Source organism: Balearica regulorum, chromosome 3, assembly GCF_011004875.1.
Source record: "Balearica regulorum gibbericeps isolate bBalReg1 chromosome 3, bBalReg1.pri, whole genome shotgun sequence".
Lineage (NCBI taxonomy): Eukaryota > Metazoa > Chordata > Aves > Gruiformes > Gruidae > Balearica > Balearica regulorum.
In genome coordinates, this window is record NC_046186.1 from 74,329,330 (window position 1) to 74,347,509 (window position 18,180).

Sequence of the window (18,180 nt, forward strand, 5' to 3'; positions counted from 1 at the left end):
ACCTTTTTATTAATCTTCATTGTGTACAGTAATATCAATCACATGAGGGTAGTTATCACTCCTCTAAGTACTTGAGGCAGTAAGAGGCAGCATCAGAGTAGTTACAATATCCCAAACACAGGATATGAAGGCACTGAGTTTAAGCTTCAGGTGAGGCTTTTATCATACCGGCACCAATCAGATATTGGATCAGTTTGAGCCAGGGTATCAAAAAGAGCTAAGCATAACCCCCATGAGCAAGACTGGCAAGAGAAACTGTCCTGATTCAACCACACCACCCAGATCATGCTCTAAGCCTTGGGCCTGATGACTGGGATATTTTGGACCTATGATGACTATGTAGAAATCCCAAACTAGTGTGTGCAGATAATTTTGTAATGAAAAATGAATGCTGGTATTTTCAAAACACTTCTTTCCAAGAAGGCATCAAAAGAACAGCCATAAACCCCTAATGTATGAATCTCTACAGCTCATACATAGCCTTCACTCTGCTCTAAGAAAAGTCTCGCTTACCTGTAGTTTTTGTTCATCTTCCACACCTTGCAGCCCTGACAGACGGTGCTCAGCCTCATCCAGCCACTTCATTAGATTGTCATGTTCCTTCTTATACTGGGAAAACACTGGAGAGAGTTCTACCACCTGCCTCCTTTGAAATGACCAGCACTCCTACAATCCAATGTATTAGGAAAATACAGTATAAGAAGAAGGAAGTAATGAACAAGATAGGTCTCATTTCTCTGAAAAAACAAAAACACTCAAGGGATTCATATGAAGAAGCAAATTCCAAAATATGTAATAGTAGCCATTTATTTTTTAAAAAATAGCTATATTCTGTTTATCTGCACAGATATGCAATCAAAGCCAGCCCGAGGGTACCCCACCTTTGAGCTACACCTCACCTTACCAATTCTAATATGATTCAAACAGGTGAGCTAAAAGGAGTATAACAATACAGATCCCCTCTGTTCTACACAAAAACTTTTTTAATATGGCATGTGTATGAAAACACCACAACATACTAGAGTCCACAATTGTTGATAAAACTATCTTATAGGAAGTAAGAGGAATCCAAGAGCGGACTCATATTCACACAAACCTCTTCAGCTGAAAACTCAATGAATATGCTCGTGTACACGTGTCTATGTAGACACTCTTCACACAGCCCAGAGGTAGAGACAAACCTCAGCTGGAGGGCCAGCAAAGACAAGTGAAGCAAATGCCCAACTGTCTGCACTCATCTGTGTAAATGTATATATAGGGTGGCCATTTGTGAAGCTGTGAAATGGACTTGAAAAATCAAAACCACTCCCCCAATACTTTGGGATGACAAAATTTGTATTTTGGAATTACAAAGATTCAGAGAGTCAGACTGTGTGTATGCACATTCAACTCTTCCCCAGAGAATCTTAGACACTAAAAAAAGGCATAATCAGGTTGTAAATGGGATACCAAAGGAAAGACGAAATAAATGCGCTTTAACTATAGTAACTATCATATTCATACCTGCACACTGTTGTACTTTTTCTGCAGAAGCAACAGCTGTATGCGGATCTTCTCTCTCTTATGGTCCTCCATAGGCTGCTGTAACAATTGCCCTCCTCTCTGTAAAACTTCTTCAATCTGAGCTCTTTCTTGATCCAGCTAGAATTATACAAGTCTGTATTATCTACAGAAAGTTCAGCTATGGTTTCCAAAATAAATTTATTACCTGCTCAGATATTAACAGTAATGGTACCAAACTGTTCTTTTATTATTCAAATGTGAGCCAAACAAATTCAAGCAGAGATTCTCCTCCACAACTACCAAATCCTAATTCCAACTCGGTCATTTCATTACCTTTGTAAAGAGATGCCCTGCAGGAAGCTCACTAAATGAGCCTACAGCAGGCAGCCAGAGCAAGAGGATGCTATGACTTCAGCTCCATTTCTATTCTAAACATTCCTTGACAATAATAAGCAAGCTCAGAGCAGAATAGCAAGAAAATGAAGACATAATATATTTAAAAACAGCACGAAGGGAAGCATATGTTCTATGGTAATCAGTTCTTCAATAGAGGCCTTTTTAAAATTGTTTTCTGTAGTATACATGCCATTTTCCACAGACTTATAATTCAGCTTTCCAGCTCAACTGATAATATTTCATGTGCTTAAAATGAAGTTAGGGTGGCCTGGCAGGACTTTACCCAATTTTGTAGCCTATGAGGCTATTGTGGACAAGATGCAAGCAAAACTATGACAGTTTTACACACGTGAATAACAGAGCCTAGATAAGAATCTACAAAAAGATATATTTTGTTCCAAGTTCTTATTTGGAATTGTTATGAGCCATATTACAATACTTTCATTTGTATCTCATTTAACAAACATCCACTGATCTGACCTATGTACTGTGATTCAATATATCATACCAGTTTAAATTTAAAAAGTGGAAAAATATCTACCCAATGCAATAGATGAGAGACCCACAATTGCCAAATACATAGTAAGAGTTTCAGCTGCATTAAGTAATTATTTCAACCTAAGTTGAGACAGTTAGATATAAAAAAGAAAAAAAAAGAGCTGGACCCTATTACTTTTACAGGAAAGATTCCTTATAAACAGCTACTTTGATTTATCTTCTCTCTTCTAGTCAAAGTTCACTACCTGAATTATATAAAAACATGATGAAAACACAGACTGATGTGTGACTAGTTACTCTCAATGCACCAGACAAGAGGCAGTAGCTATGGGAAAAGTATGTGAAAATTGTGCAGTTTCCAACAACCTAGTAATTCCCTTCATTTTCTACTCCTGTCTTAAAAATATTTTCTCAGAAGAATTCCTCCTCAAAGTCAGGAAGAATGTGACACGTGGACAAAATAGAAAGGGAGTTAGTCACTTTTTTTATTCTTTCATTGCTCACAAACCTTTTCGTCTTCCCCACTCAACTCCAGATGCTTTTCCACAACTTTTAACATATTCTGTATGTCACTCTCAAATTTTTCCAGGTCTGGAAAAGCTCTGACTTCACGGGGCTCTGACATGACAGGAAGCCGTTCTTGTCCAACAAGCATCTGCAAAGCAAAATAAAACTGTTCAAGCTGAAAATTTAATCTGAGGTGTCACACGCAATTTAATGATTTAAACCAATTCTCCATGAACAGGCACACCAGTTTGTAGGACCATCACATATTAGCATAAATAAAACTGCAAGAGTTGTTTGATCTAACACTGAGAGTTAGCTTTGACAGTGTTGATAGGTATTACCAAGCTTCTACCTTCAAACATCAATGTGAGCATTTTGGTATCAAAACAAACAAAATCCTCCAGTCACATTAGCTTATAGTGTTATTCTGTAGTCATATAAATACATACTGCAATATATACATTTTTCTGAATCTTTATAACACACAGTTATTTGTAAATTTTCACTTGCAATTCAAGTCATCACCTGCTATTCAGGTAAAAAAAAGCAGTTGGTCTAAAATCAGTCTGTCCAGTTTTCACATATAAATATCTACACTTAAAAGAGAATCAAATGCAGAGAAACGCTGTTCTAATGCATAAAGGTCTATCCCCTAAAGCTATTTGCCATCATTTTGACATAGACCCCCTCAAGCATGTTTGGGGCTCACTCATCCTCACCTTGGCACTTTTGATGTGCTGAGAGACCTTCTCAAAGTTACGGTTCAGTTCTGCCAGTTTGGGTTCAACAAGTTCACGGCATGACACCCCCCGACCATTCATTAGGATGATAGCCTGATCACGCACATTATCCACTCGCAGACTAACATCATCTAATTCAGATGTTAAGCGCTAAGAAGTGAAAGAAAATATAAATGGTTACCCTAGGAAAGGAAAAAATGTTAAAAAAAAAAAAAAATCCAGGCAGCAAACCTTACGATTTCATTTAGAATCCAGAAGTGGTTACTTGACAGAAACATTTCCTACCTTCACAGTTTCCTCCTTTTTGCTTGCTGACTTTTTCTCAATCTCATCCAGCAAGGCTTCAGCCTGATACAACCAAGTACTTATGTGGGCAACATTTTCATCAAAAATTTCCAGCTGGCTCTGATGATTCTGGAAAAAGACCAAAAAAAAAAAAAGTATCAACGTGAGAAACTTAAAAGAAAAAAATCCACAAAAAAGCCCAACACAAAACCCAAAAACACTCCCACAAAAACACACACACCCCAAAAAAAACAGCCCTGCCAAAACCACTATTATAAGTAAAATGGACATCAATGGTATAAAGTGTTATGGATACACCTTGGAAAGGAACACTGAAAATTGGATTGTACCTTTCACCTTCAATAAGTATTTACAAGAATTTAATTTTCATTTTAGACCTTCCAATATTATTGGAAAGGGAAATAGAAATAGCTGAGGTGGTTTGTCTAACTAAAGACAGTGTAGTACAACATTACAGCCAGACCACATCATCTCAGTTGAATGAAACACCCACAATTTTTTCAGTTATCACTAGCAGATACAATAGTACGCACTATGTGTGATGGTTGTTGGTGGGGTTTTTTTTAATTGAAAGTGGAATACACCGAAACCTACAAATTATAATAGTCAAGTTTTGATATTTTACTGATTACATTAAAATATTTCCTCCCATTAAGAAAAGTCACCACATTGTAGACATGTTAATTAGGTTTTTCATATGTAGTCAGAAATTGTAACATTAGGTGCATAGACAGAAACAACACATTATTCGGTGTGACTAAGCAAAGCTATCAGATTCAGAGAACTACCATCCTGCTTAAGCGCAGAGCTTCTTACCCAAAAATAGAGTAGCTAAGCTTTGATCTTTTAGACTAACAAAACAAAGGGAGGGGAGGAAGGAGAGAGAAGGCCTATGATTGGTCTCTATATCAACATCAAGAAACTTAAATCTTCACCTAGTGGAAGAATAGTATACCCATATTTGTAAATGTTGTGAGGATGACCTGCAACTAAAAACCTTCTAAATTATGTTCATGTTTGGTGATGAGTATTGTCCTTTTGCTGATTTTGTTAGGTTTAACTATTCTTTCGCTAGGTGAAGATTTAGTCTAAAAGATCAAAGCTTGTCACACATGCAGCTTACCAACAAGGTGTCACACCAGTCCTCAGTCCAGGTCCGAACTCTGCTCCAGCCAGCATTAAGGACACACAGTTTCTCCTCCAGTGAAGTCTCGCTACCTTCCACCAGAGCCTGGAGTGCAGTGCAGCTTTCCGTGATGCTCTTCAGATCAGCTTTCCTCCTCTCCAGCTCTCTCAGCACATTCTGAAACAACAGGAGCCATTAACACTACACACTGCTCCCAAGGGCAAGGGAGACACATTTTTACATCCACAGGAAACAAATAGTACTGTAGATAATCTTCACTTGAGAAAAATCAAATGAAGTAGAATCACCTTTCCTTTATACTCATTCTCTGTAGATAGTGATCTCCTTTTTTTGACAGAGAGAGGAGTGAGCGCACAATGTAAGTGTCCTGAACAACTTAGCTTGAGACCTTTTTGTTTTGTTGTTTTATAGCGTCTTCACAGTTCCTTTTCATTATGTAGGTAAAGGAAATGCATCACTTCACATTATAGGTGCAATTTTAAAAGGTTGTTTTCTGCCCTGTCAAGCACCACAGAGAACACAATTTTCAAGAGATGCTTTGTATTTCTCTCTATCATTTCCTATTAAAGTACTTTTACAGTTGGCAACAATGAGAAAAGCAGTATGCCAACGCTGAATGTTTTTTTGAGAATCACCGCCACTCATAACCGCATATGTTCAGTTCACTTGCTACATATTACAGAAGCCTTACTGTTATATTACCTGTACATAGATAAGTAAATATACATGTATCTTTAGCTCTAATATTTTTTCCAAGTCACCTATGAGTTCAAATAGTTTTTAGCCTAAAAAAAATTTAAAAATCACCTTCTTTGAAAGGATGCATACAGACATACAAAGTAATACGTCATCTCTTGAATATCAGTATATGGTTTCCATGTGGAAAATAGCACCTCTGCCACACAAGATCACCGATTACTAGTGATAACACCTGGCTATTTAGAAAGCTCTTTGATGTCAGCATACAGTATGTGGAAGATGCAGTTAACCACACCTAGTGTCTGTAGCTCCTTGAACATCTTATGTGTGAAGTAAATAATCTATTATTTTATCATCACTTATTATCTTAGAGATAGAAGCAAATATTCAAGTTACTACATTTTAAAATTGCCTCTCGAAAACCTTAAGACAGGAAGGACAACGCTAAATGCAACATAAAGGGCTTGTTCTCCTAGCGATGCAGAGTTCATGAACTATTTGCATTGCTTACAAATGTATAGTAAGTATACTTCAATAAGTACTTACAAGCTTGTTTGGAAAGAAATCTTAGGGATACTACAGAAGCATAGCGTTGATAATTGCTAATCCTGAGTGAAATGGGTGACAATAGGTTACAATTAGATGTTTTCCAAATTTTGTAAGCTTTCAAGTTTTAAGGTTGTACAGAGACCTATTACAAAAGTAAAAGGTAACAGAAAACAATGCCTGGAGAGACTGGTATTGCTGAACTGTATCAACTGACACTTGTTGCTAAGTCCAACTATTACATTTACAAGTTTCTACAGTGTGACAAAATAGATACTTTGCTTTAGTATAATTAGAACTCATTTGCCTGCTTCCATGAAAAGTTCCAATTTAGGGATGAAAGAAAATAAGGAATTACAGGAGCTTTTTGTTTTGTAAAGTCACAATTTTGAAGACAAAGCTGTTTCAATGAAAAAGTTATAAACTCAATTTTTCATTACAAATGTCAGTGAACTTTCAGTTTGCTCTACTAGTAAAATACTTGACCCAGCCCAAAATTATATTTGCTGACAGTTAAAAATATTATACTTATGAACTGTTAGAGATACAGTAAGCTACATAAATACCTATCAATACCAAATATGTAGTAATATCTTTAATATTTCACTGGCCATTAAAGTTTGGGGCAAGATGCCTGAGGTGAAACAGATCAGAATCAGTAAGGTACTGAATATGATCTACTGAATCTACTAAAATTTCATGATGTAAGAGATAAAGGAAGAAGTTACAGGAATTTATATTCACAGCCACTTAGCAACACTGCGTTGGAACTACATGATCTTTAAGGTCCCTTCCAACTCAAACCATTCTATGATTCTATAATGTTAAAAATTTATTCAACAGACATTTAGAGCATGCTTACTTTGGCCCAGGCAATTTCTGAATCCAGATCAGAAAGCAAGCTCTCTGAAGTGGACTTCTGCACAAGCTCAGCCTCAGTGGTAGCTAACCACTCTGACAAAGAGGCAGCCTCTTTCCTCATTTTGCGTGCCAGCTGCAATGCTCTTTCAAGGTCTTGTTTTCCTTCCGTCACCTACAAAAAAAATAAAAAGGAAAAAAGAAAACAAAATTAGATTTTAAAAGATAGAAAAAATGGAAGTGCTAGTCAGCTAAAAGATCCACCCAAATATATAAAATCCTTGCATCTGAAAATTGTCTTGCATTAGGGAAGGACCCTGAAAAGAAAAATCACTTATAAACATCTGCATCTTACTATACAAAGCAGAACACATAAAACTAGAACAATTTTAAAGTAAGATACACTTAAAGGAGACAAAGAAACCTGTGTACCAACTTATTTATAGGCAGTAATCACCAAATTGATGTTTAAACTTTGTTTATTATGATCCTTTAACTGAAACTCAAGGGGATATAGAATATAGTCAGTCAGTCACACAGGTAAAATTCAGTTCCTTTTTGTACTTTGATAGACCTGCTAGCAGAAAGCTGTAAAGAAAATTTCACTGAGAATCTAGTCTGCCCTCGAAAACATCTCAGTAAAGTGAATATGAAATTTTATGTTTGCCTCAGTATAATCAATTCTGTTTCACACTGGCTACACAATTAGTTTGGTCAAACTTTAACACAGACTTGAGAATAAATCCAACCATAGTAGTCACAATCAATCGACATTTCAAAAAATTGCCCTCTGTCTCAGCTTAGTGTTTGCATGTATTTATTCAAAATAATGCACTCATTGAATAACTAAAAAAATAAATTCAGACACAAACAAAATCATAATATTATACTCCAAATAACTCTGCCTTTCTATCTTTTCCCAATTTCTTGCCCACATCCTTTCCAAGTTATAGGTGTACAGATTCCACTAGAATCCACACCTTCGTGAATGTTCTCCACTTTGCAACAATAAAATATTTCCTAAAAGACACTCCAACAATGTAATCTAGCCACTTACCCACAGCTTCATTCACAGAACACCGAACAAGCACAAGTCTGCCTGGACTTCTGTCTTAATTTAGGTAGGAAAAGAATCCCCTGGTTTCCCCCTGCCCCCTAAGGGTCTAACCATTTTTAAACACTTCACTTGGATAAATAACTATTCAATTACTAAGAAAATTACTCAAATCAGTACTTAATGCAGTTCATGGGAAATACAGGTTTGCTTGCATTTTTTTTTTCATACTGAGAGCAACTCTTTGGATGGATTACTATTAGAAACCATCATGACACCTCCTAAAAAAAAATTACATCGACTCAAACTTGTCATAAGACAATCTGACAGAAAATTATCTTGCAGGCTGGTTGACAGACAAGAGAAGGTACAGCAGTGCTCAAAGACTTTAACAAATAGGAGAGCTTTGCCAGAATGATGAAAGCTCTGTGAGCCTTCCTTTCTTCAAGGCTACATCCCCTTCAGGAACACTCTGTGACCACAGGGGTCTTGCACAACCTACAGGATTGTTGTGTGTAATCTTTAATCTCTTAACTGATTGCTCCTGGATGTAGCAACTACTCTACACAGTATCAGCTTCAGTATCAAACTTAAAACAGTATCTGACATCAAAACAACAAAGAAGGGAATTTATATGCAGACAAACGTTCATATGTACATTTGTTTTTCTTACCTGTGCCCCCAAGTCATTGTAAAGAAATTTCAATGCTGTCAGTTGTTCATCCATCCCTTTGGGATTATCTGTCTGTTGTTTCTGTACAATTTGCCTTCCTGTCTTGATGACAGTTTCAACCTCCAATTTCACCTCACTGAGGGTCTTATAGAGTTTCTAAAAACACAAATACGTACATTGGTGATCAATTTGTAGGGCAGATTTTCAGACTTTGTTTCATTTGGGGACCTGATGATTAGATTGCACTTAAACTCTGAGCTATGGATTAAAAGCAATGTCTGCCAAGATTTCAAACTCCTGATGTTCCATATTTTATTCTAGTTTTCATTTTCACCCCCCAAAAAAAGAATTATCCCAATAATTTAGCAGCGTTTACTCTGTAACACCACCACACGTGACAAGGCTACCACTGTGATCTGTACTTGATCTTAAGTATAGTATTTGGTTTGTTCAAATACTAAGAACCAAGCAAACTTGCCCCTAGAGTGATGGTTCTCCGTAACATGAGGATGAGCCAGGGAAGGGAGTTTTTATAAACTCAGCTGTTCCACCACATCTGTGATCAACAATCCAGTACTTTTATGTTCACATTCTCACCCAGAAGAATTAGAGGCTTTTAGTTATCAATTGTTCCACTGGTCTTTAGCATAGAGTTGTAACAGTTCCATCAGAACTTCAGGCAAAATTTCCTCAGGAGAGAGTTTAGGCAAGAAAAACCACACAACAAAGAAACACCCCTAAGCATACTTACCATGCACCTGTCCAGATGAGCTTGGATTACATCTGGGTCAGTGTCCTTCACATCCAAGACATGAAGTTCTGCTTTTACACCATCCAATACCCGCTTGCAATCCAACATGCGCTGCTCAAAATTGGCTGGTTTCTGGAAAAGCTGATACTTTGTAGATACTTCACGAAGCTTTCTCTGGTTTAATGAATATTATGTTAAAAGATTGTTTTAAATTAATATCTGCACTTCAAAAAAAATAGCATTTAAAGCATCTCCCCCTGCAGATGCTAACTCACCTCTCATGCCACCACAACTCAGTACACATGGCAACACTGTTTGCCAAACCAAATTCCATCATCTATTCCTAATCTCCACCTGAGGTGCAAGAGAGCTATAATTCCATGTCATACACTTTCAAAATATCCATTCTACTAAAATACAGAGACTTTCTGACTTTCAGCATTTAACCCATGACACTTACAATGTTTAAACTTCCTTATTCAATTCATCTAGTAATGCTTGTTTCCTAATGAAAGCATGTGAAAGCACATACTATTTACTTCTGAGGTTCGGTTGACCGCACCAAGCAATTTACAGGCTGACAACAGCAGTGTGTAATTGAAAACCAGAAGGTCTTCACATTTAAATTTTTAGTGTGACTCTCCTATTTTTACCTGCAAAGCATCCAGCTGAGTTCCACCACGGGGAGACCTACATTCCGGAGAAGCAGGAGGAAAAGAGCGAGCACTTTTCTTGAGCTCCTCCAAGGTAGACTCATGAGCTGCAATTTCAGCTTGAATTTTCTGCCACATCATAGAAACAGGAAAAAAAAAAAGTTACAAAATTGCTTGCAGGGGGGAAAGAGGAACTTGCTTACCACCTACTTCCCACCAGAAGTAAATCCACTCTGTAAAAGTTAAACACTACTAGATTTAATTTAAATATTCTGTCTCTGGTGACAGCTTGCTAAATTGAAAGCCCTTAAGATTGTTATTTAATACAAGCTTCTTAAAAGAGGAGAACAATCCAGATTACAAAAGATATCACCTAGTACATCAGCACAGGACTGAAATGAAGCCTTCATGAATTACTAAGGCTGAGCACTATCATGAGATATTTCAAAACGTTTTGTAGTGAAAAGCTATACTGGAATACCTGGGCCTCCTGGGGCATCTGAAAGGCATCTACCCTATCAGTCAGGTAAGATGTCAGCTGTCTATCCAGCTCCACTAAATTTTCCTGCAAGACCTGCAACATGTGGTCAGTTTCTCGCATGGTCTGAAGCTGCTGTTCCAAGGCGATCTGCCGACTCACTGCCTGAGTGGGACAGAAAGGCAAGACAAGATGGAGCAGTATTTCAATACAAATTATAATAAACTTTCTCAAAACAAGGTGGGGGAGACAAAAAAATTCTATGCCAGGAGGACTGTCTAAAAAGAGCAAAAACGAGCCCTAGAAGACAGCAATTTTTGAAGCCTGCTGTGATTTATACCAGTAACTAACAAACAGTGGCATAGGAGGAGAGTTCTGCTGCTAGATATACAGGGTAGTGAAAACAGGTCTCTCCTATCACCTCAGGAAGAAAGTATTCTGTTAAAAACATACCAGTTTCAAAAACTAGCTAGTCAGTGGGAGTCAGGGACTTTGTAATACACTACAGATCAACATTTTGATACGTAAACTCGCACATTTTCTTTCAAAACAACAAACTGTCTTTCTGTTACAGTGTGAAAACAGAGGTTCACAGTTCCTTCCCTCCATTGCCTCTCCCTTTAAGTGCAAAACTTCTAAGTTTATCTGAAATGTCACTACTTGCATGGGAAAACATATTCCCCATTATTAACACATGCACAGACTGGTGGGTGCATACATACACACACACAGATGTGGAAAGTTGTCAAAAGATCAATGCGTCAGTACCGCAGCTGCCAAAGCAGATAGTTTTTATATGGCAATAAAGTACTGTTGTAACAGGAAAAACAATAGTGAATCCTAACTTAAATGACAGCACGTAGTCCCCAGCTGAGGGCACTGCATTCATGTTGCTCACTGTAATGAGGATGAACTGAAATTCCCTCTGACTACACTCTGGCAATGACAGAAAAAACCTCCCATCCTACAGTTTGGCAGGGGCCTGTATTACCAGGATACAGAACACAAGTTACAAATTTATGCAACAGGAAATACAGCTAGTCTTCCTCTACTTAGTAAATCTAGAAAAGATTAGACTAAAGTATGAGAAGAAGGGGACAGCATAATAGATGGGGAATGAGAAAAATGTTTTCCTTCTGTTCCTTATTTCAGTGTGACTTCTTCCTAGCCATTTCAAAGAGTGAAAGTGTCACTTATTCGTGTTCCTCATTTTTTACAATTAGTGAGCAGCTCACCAGTATTTATGGCAGTAGGAAGGGAATATTAACCTCAGCTATTGAGCTGTCCCCCTTGAGACTGGAATTGCCTTTTTGTCAAAATTACCTGGAAAAATACCAGGGGGTCCCCACAGTGCAAAGGTGTGCAAAACAAAACCATGACTCAAGTCCAGGGGGAGTATCTTACTCTTAGGGCATTATTCCAAATTGAAAACAGCTGGCAACATAGTGAAGGCTCTCTTCTCTTTTACTGTATTGCAGTCCTGCATGTATGAATTCAGCTTAGAGGAATCATTTCAGATCACTGAGCTGAAAAGCCCAGTCTCCTTCAACCCTGCCCCCAAATTCTTACCAAGTGACTCAATTCCTCATAGCGGGCGTTGAAAGCTTCTAATTTTTCACTGATGATATCATCAAGAATCCCTCCATCAATCAGTGTCTGCCCAAGTTCCCGAATCTGGGTTCGATTATCAGCTGGATGGCGCAGGACTGATTCCAGGGACTAATTAAAAGAGAAAGTTTTAAAGGTCAAGACACTGAATAATACTGCATTTTTAGAGGTGGAAATCTGGCTGCATGCACAGAAGTTTTACACTTCAAATGCCTTGAGAGTGCACTAAAAGTATGAATTAGTTATGGCTTAATCCATGATGACCACTGTATTTGCCATGTGCCATTTTGCTTTAGATAATTAAACTTCACAGCACTTCTCACCTATTCACATCATTTCATACTACAGTGCTGGAAGGAATTAATCACTTTACACAGAACAGGAGACAGCATACAATTTTATGATGGTACCAAGTATGGCACAATTATGTACAGCAAAATTCAGCTGTTGGTGGAGGGTCTTACCAACATCCATTCCAAATTCAGAGTAATATGTTCATTTAATCTGAAGAACCAGAATATTCAACGCATATTTCAGTATACTACTGAAGCGTAGAATTTATGTTTTTTTAAATGGGGCTATCTGAAAAGTTACCAATCCGATAGAATGACTACAATACCTCAAGAGCGTCATTGACAGCATCCAACTTATCAGGCAGATTTTCTGTCATTTGCACCCTTTCTTCCAGATTGTTTAGCCAAGCTGTTTCCAAATCAAGATACTGAAGCAGCTCAATCCAACAGGACCACACCTCCTAGGAATAATAGAAAAAACATAAATTAGCCCAGAATGTCAGGCATAGCTCATATATCCTACGAACAGCTTAAAGAAATTACATTTCCAAGACATTCACATAAAATAGGCAAGCAGTAAATATTCAAAACCATGCCACAGCACAGTAGGTTCTACACAGAAAAACCTGCATCTATAGCAGCAAGATAGAAAGAAATAGGCAAAATACACATAGAAGTCTCTAAACTCATGCTAAAATTATCACTGACATCCAGATTCTTATAAAGATTTAAGAATGTAACAAAATGTATCCATTCCTCTTGAAAGATAAGACATATACAGCCTACCCCAAACTACAATCAATCTTTTCTAATTAGCATCGTATTTCAACCTTTAATCTCTGAGAAGTTTCCTCTTCTCATTTTGGAAGACGCACGGACAGATAAAAGAGCTGTGAGACAAAGTTACTTATTTGCACAAGTGTTGATCACAATAGAGATTATAAAAGCAAAAGTAGATGGTGTCTCATGGATTCCAAGGATGTCATCTCAAGGGAAAGAAATCAGCAAAATGTGTTTATTCCAAAGCTATTGGATTCGGTGACAAAATTGGATGTTTTCAGTGTCCTTCTCCATTCCTCTTCTGCCACCTGCCTCTGTTTTACTAAGCTGAGAGCTATCATTCTCACCTCCAAAGTGTGGCATTTCCCTCGGATCCGATTGCACAGTAGCTGGTAGTTCTCCAGCACAACGTTCAGCTCAGTTGCCAGGTCCTGACCACTAGACGGCACTTTGGCGGCCAACATCTTGATGTTGTCTTTGAGAATCTTCACCCGCACCTCTTTCTGCAACACATCCTCCTTCGCTCTCTGCCCAAAGAAACATATTACATGATCAGTCCTCAAGTGCCATACAGTCACCACTCAAACCAAAGATCAGCCATTTAACCTGGGAAGTATTGCTGCCAATGTATTCTTGGGTCTGAGCATAACAAAATACAGCACTAACTTGCATGGAATTCAAATGATGTTAGTAAGCATTGAAAAATCCTATATTATTAAGCATACAGACATATTTACCATTTATGGTTTGTTCATTAAAAATCCATGACTCAACGCAAAAAAGATTATGTTCAGTGCTATTTATACACTAGCATACAGATATGAAAAAGAAAAAAGAGCCAGAAAAAAAAAAAAAGCCCAGAAGTTTGCTAAAAACAAGCATATGGAGGAGAAAAAGGTAGAGTGAATTTACAGAAGTTATGAGACTCAGATCTCAGTAACTATTTTCCAAAGTTACCCAGGAGAGATGATGTAATAAACCCAGGACACATGCAGCTATGAAGTGGGGACCTCTCCCACAGCTGTTGGGTGCACTAGAGGAACATGCAAAAAGGACAACCAGAAGAATTCCTTCAATCCAACTGCACTCAGAGGAGCTTGGTAACAAATACACAGGATTAGCACAGTGCGACTCCAACACACACAGGCCTGGAGAAATCATATTATCAGTTGTAGAGTTTTGCCCTAACCAGAATTCAGGAAGCAGAATGCCAGCTGTTCAAATGAGAGCAGAATTAGGCAAGCTCAAAAGTTTTTCAAAACTTTATGCAAAAAATGCTTCTGGTCAAATATACAGAGGGTTCTTTCCTAGTCCTAAAAGTAGTCCCAGCATAATATTCTTACTGCAAATGCAGGAGGGTATATGCCAGTGTTACAGTAAGCTTAATGGCTCACTGACATATCTGCCAAATTTAAAAGTACAAAATATAATTTGGATTTGACATAGGTAAATGTGTTCAAAGTCTCTCAGATTTGCCAATGAAAAGAGGGTTCTTTCTTTTCTTGGCTCGTGTTCAGCAAGCTGCCAGACTGATTCTCAAATGGCTTCAAAAGACACGAATATATTAAAACACTTGTTAAAGACTGCTTCAGAAAGCCCCTTCAAAAAGAACAATTCAAAACTTCAAATGGATTTGTCAAAGCACTTGTAAAGGGAGGAAAAAATCCTTTATTTTATGCTCCACCAAGTAGCAGTGTAGTGGGTGCTCATTTAAATAATGTGCATACAAGTCAAAACATTTGTGAAGATATGCCTGAACTCTCAGATTTAAAAGCAGAGAGAATTATTGTTTACTCTGTACATACATCCAAGAAAATTATCTATTCAAGTGGTAATTTATAATGAGACAAAAATAGCTCCTTCTTCATTTTTCTGGCCACCAGTCCCAAAATTAGAGAAGCAGGGAACAGCATCACTGTTTGCAACAGATGAGGAACACAAGATAACCTTATAACAGAACTGTTTTAAACTGCTTTTTCAAATGGACAGTTACTATATCTAGGGGACAAGAAATTGAAGCTCAACACAGCTAGAAGCAGCAGAATATGTTTTCACAATTGCTAATTTAGATAGGTATAATATCACCTTTTCTTTCTTTCTCAAGTTTCATCTCCTGCAGTAAGTTTCCATATTTCCATATTCTTACTGTTTAATATGCTATACATAGCAACAGCTGGGCAAGCTGCTATTCATTATGAAATCCCTACCCCTCGTGGCCAAATAGAACATCTGCTTTTATAGTTTGTGCTTTAAAAATAAAAATTCCACAAATCAAAGCTGAAAAATACCACTAAACTTGTCATGACCTGAGCTCCTTTCCACATAGACAGTAATTCCGCAAAAGGTCAACCCCCAAAGCCATCGAGTTTTGTTTCTCCTTTAATCGGGTCTCTACAATGACCTGGTATTCCTGACCTTCATTTCCTCCACTGCATTCTCTAGCTCTTCAGGGGACTTGTATTCAAAATCTTTCTCCAAATATTCTTCTTCAGCTTGGGTCATCCATTCTTGCATCTCTGCCAAATCCTTCTTCAGATTTACAGCTTTTTCCTGACTTTCAGACAGGCGATTTTTCTGACTAATAACCTAGAATTCAAGGTGAAGACAGAAACAGCAGTTTTGTTACTTAAATGTCCTTGTATGTGTGAAAACCCACAAGTCTTTGTTAAAAAATTTTACTACCAAAATATTTTCAGGCCTTTTTAATTAACAAAACACTTTTACTTTTATGCACACACATATGAACTCATGATCCCTTTTCAGTAGATCAACAAAATCTAGAGGTGAAGGAGGAAGGAAAACAGCCTTTTTTTTTTCATTACATGTAAACTGGTAACAATCCAGGGAAAAAGTCAAATTGGAAAAAAACCTCTTCTGATTGCAAGTATCATAGTTAGATATATCTTTATGCAGAGCACTAAAACACCCTTCAGGCCTCGTTTCTTCCTGCAGCCCAGGCAATCTGGATTCTATATCAACAGCAAGGTTCTCCAACATAAATCCTCACCAGGCATTGCATCTAAAGAAGTACATTTCTACAGACAGCAGAAAGCTTCCACCCAAAAAAAACAACCAAATACACCAGACTGAAGTGGCAGTCTATTTATAGTAATTTATTTTTTCAAAGCTTGGAGACAGGCAGAAATTACACAGAGACAGAAGAATATTCCAGATTTCAGGAACAACGGAATGAAAAGGTTAGACTTCCCTCCCACCCACCCCAGAAAGAGCAGCATGAGGCAAAGTGAATGAATTTATTTTTAGTTACAAACAATTAAACTGGAAGGAGTACAGTGAAGTGAACTCTTAGATACTGAGAAGTGTGCGTATTTAAACAAAACTACTACACAGATACCCCCTAACATATTTGCACTTCTGGTTTCACTGGGCCAAGTTGGATTTCAGCCACTTTGACAGTGGAACAAGTAAAACATATTCATCCACTCTTTCACTGCTTCACCTCTTCATTGTCCTACCAATGCCACACAACTGAATGAACAGCTGCAGTAACAAGCAAGCACTAGCAACATATGGGGAACTCACCTGTTTGCTCAGTTTCTCCCATTGTGTCTGGCAGTCTACTAGCCTAGACTTCGCCCAAGTATTTATGCCTGCGATGGGCTGAGCTCTTAAAGCAGACTCTACTTCTTTCATCTCTTTCAGTGATGGTTCAATCTTCTCCATTTCATTGACAAACATCTGAGCACACAGAAAAAAACAATGTTGTTCTTTACCAAGACATTACATAAACTTATAGGATACCAATAATTTTGCAATTTTTAGTTATTCCAGAGAAACAGTAATAAAAAAGTAGACTGATTCTATGCCCAATACCAGACTGTTTGAAACATCATAACTACGCAACTGAAAAACAAAATACAGTTTGCCATACACAGTGTAAACATTCTCACAGTGCCAAATGTCAACACTGGAAAAACACAAGTTTGAAGATGATATGCACTATAAACCCTGATGTTTCTGACATACCTCAGACTTGTATTCTTCTCTGAGAAGCAAACATTTGAAGGTACACTGTAATCACTTACTATAAGATGAAATTCTACCTAGTTGTGATCATTATAATGATATATTATATCATTATAATATATAATAAATAAAAAAAATATATAATATTCAAGGGTCACCTCCTACAAGCTCAGGAGCGATGCATCCCGACAAAGAAGTAGTCAGGCAAAAAAACCAAAAGGCCCGCATGGATGGACAACGAGCTTCTGGATAAACTCAAACAGAAAGAGGAAGCCTACAGAGGGTGGAAGCAAGGACAGGTAGCCTGGAATACAGAGAAACTGTCCGAGCAGCCAGGGATCAGGTTAGGAAAGCCAAAGCCCTGATAGAATTAAATCTGGCCAGGGATGTTAAGGACAACAACAAGAAAAGTTTCTATAGATATGTTAGTGATAAAAGGAGGACAAGGGAAAATGTGGGTCCCCTCCGGAATGAAATGGGTGACCTGGTTACCCAGGATATGGAGAAGGCTGAGGTACTCAACAACTTCTTTGCCTCAGTCTTCACTGGCCAATCCTTGAGCCACACTGCCCAGGTCACAGAAGGCAGGGACTGGGAGAATAAAGAACCGCACACTGTAGGAGAAGAGCAGGTTCGAGAATATCTAAGGAACCTGAAGGTGCACAAGTCCATGGGACCTGATGAGATGCATCCACAGGTCTTG

General features: G+C 37.8%; 1 protein-coding gene across 5 annotated transcripts in view; it reads right to left on the bottom strand.

Annotated features, from left to right (window-relative positions):
* UTRN (utrophin) overlaps positions 1–18,180 on the bottom strand; it is a 411,474-nt gene that overhangs the window by 255,621 nt on the left and 137,673 nt on the right. For all 5 annotated transcript variants that reach the window (XM_075748479.1, XM_075748477.1, XM_075748480.1 and 2 more), the window contains 16 exons: positions 17,034–17,189; positions 15,906–16,076; positions 13,838–14,017; positions 13,037–13,171; positions 12,379–12,528; positions 10,813–10,974; positions 10,332–10,460; positions 9,679–9,852; positions 8,928–9,083; positions 7,205–7,375; positions 5,074–5,253; positions 3,930–4,058; positions 3,624–3,794; positions 2,906–3,052; positions 1,504–1,641; positions 514–666 (listed from right to left, as the gene is read on the bottom strand). In XM_075748479.1, coding sequence (XP_075604594.1) covers positions 514–666; positions 1,504–1,641; positions 2,906–3,052; positions 3,624–3,794; positions 3,930–4,058; positions 5,074–5,253; positions 7,205–7,375; positions 8,928–9,083; positions 9,679–9,852; positions 10,332–10,460; positions 10,813–10,974; positions 12,379–12,528; positions 13,037–13,171; positions 13,838–14,017; positions 15,906–16,076; positions 17,034–17,189 — 2,502 coding nt within the window. The remainder of the gene's footprint in view (positions 1–513; positions 667–1,503; positions 1,642–2,905; positions 3,053–3,623; positions 3,795–3,929; positions 4,059–5,073; positions 5,254–7,204; positions 7,376–8,927; positions 9,084–9,678; positions 9,853–10,331; positions 10,461–10,812; positions 10,975–12,378; positions 12,529–13,036; positions 13,172–13,837; positions 14,018–15,905; positions 16,077–17,033; positions 17,190–18,180) is intronic.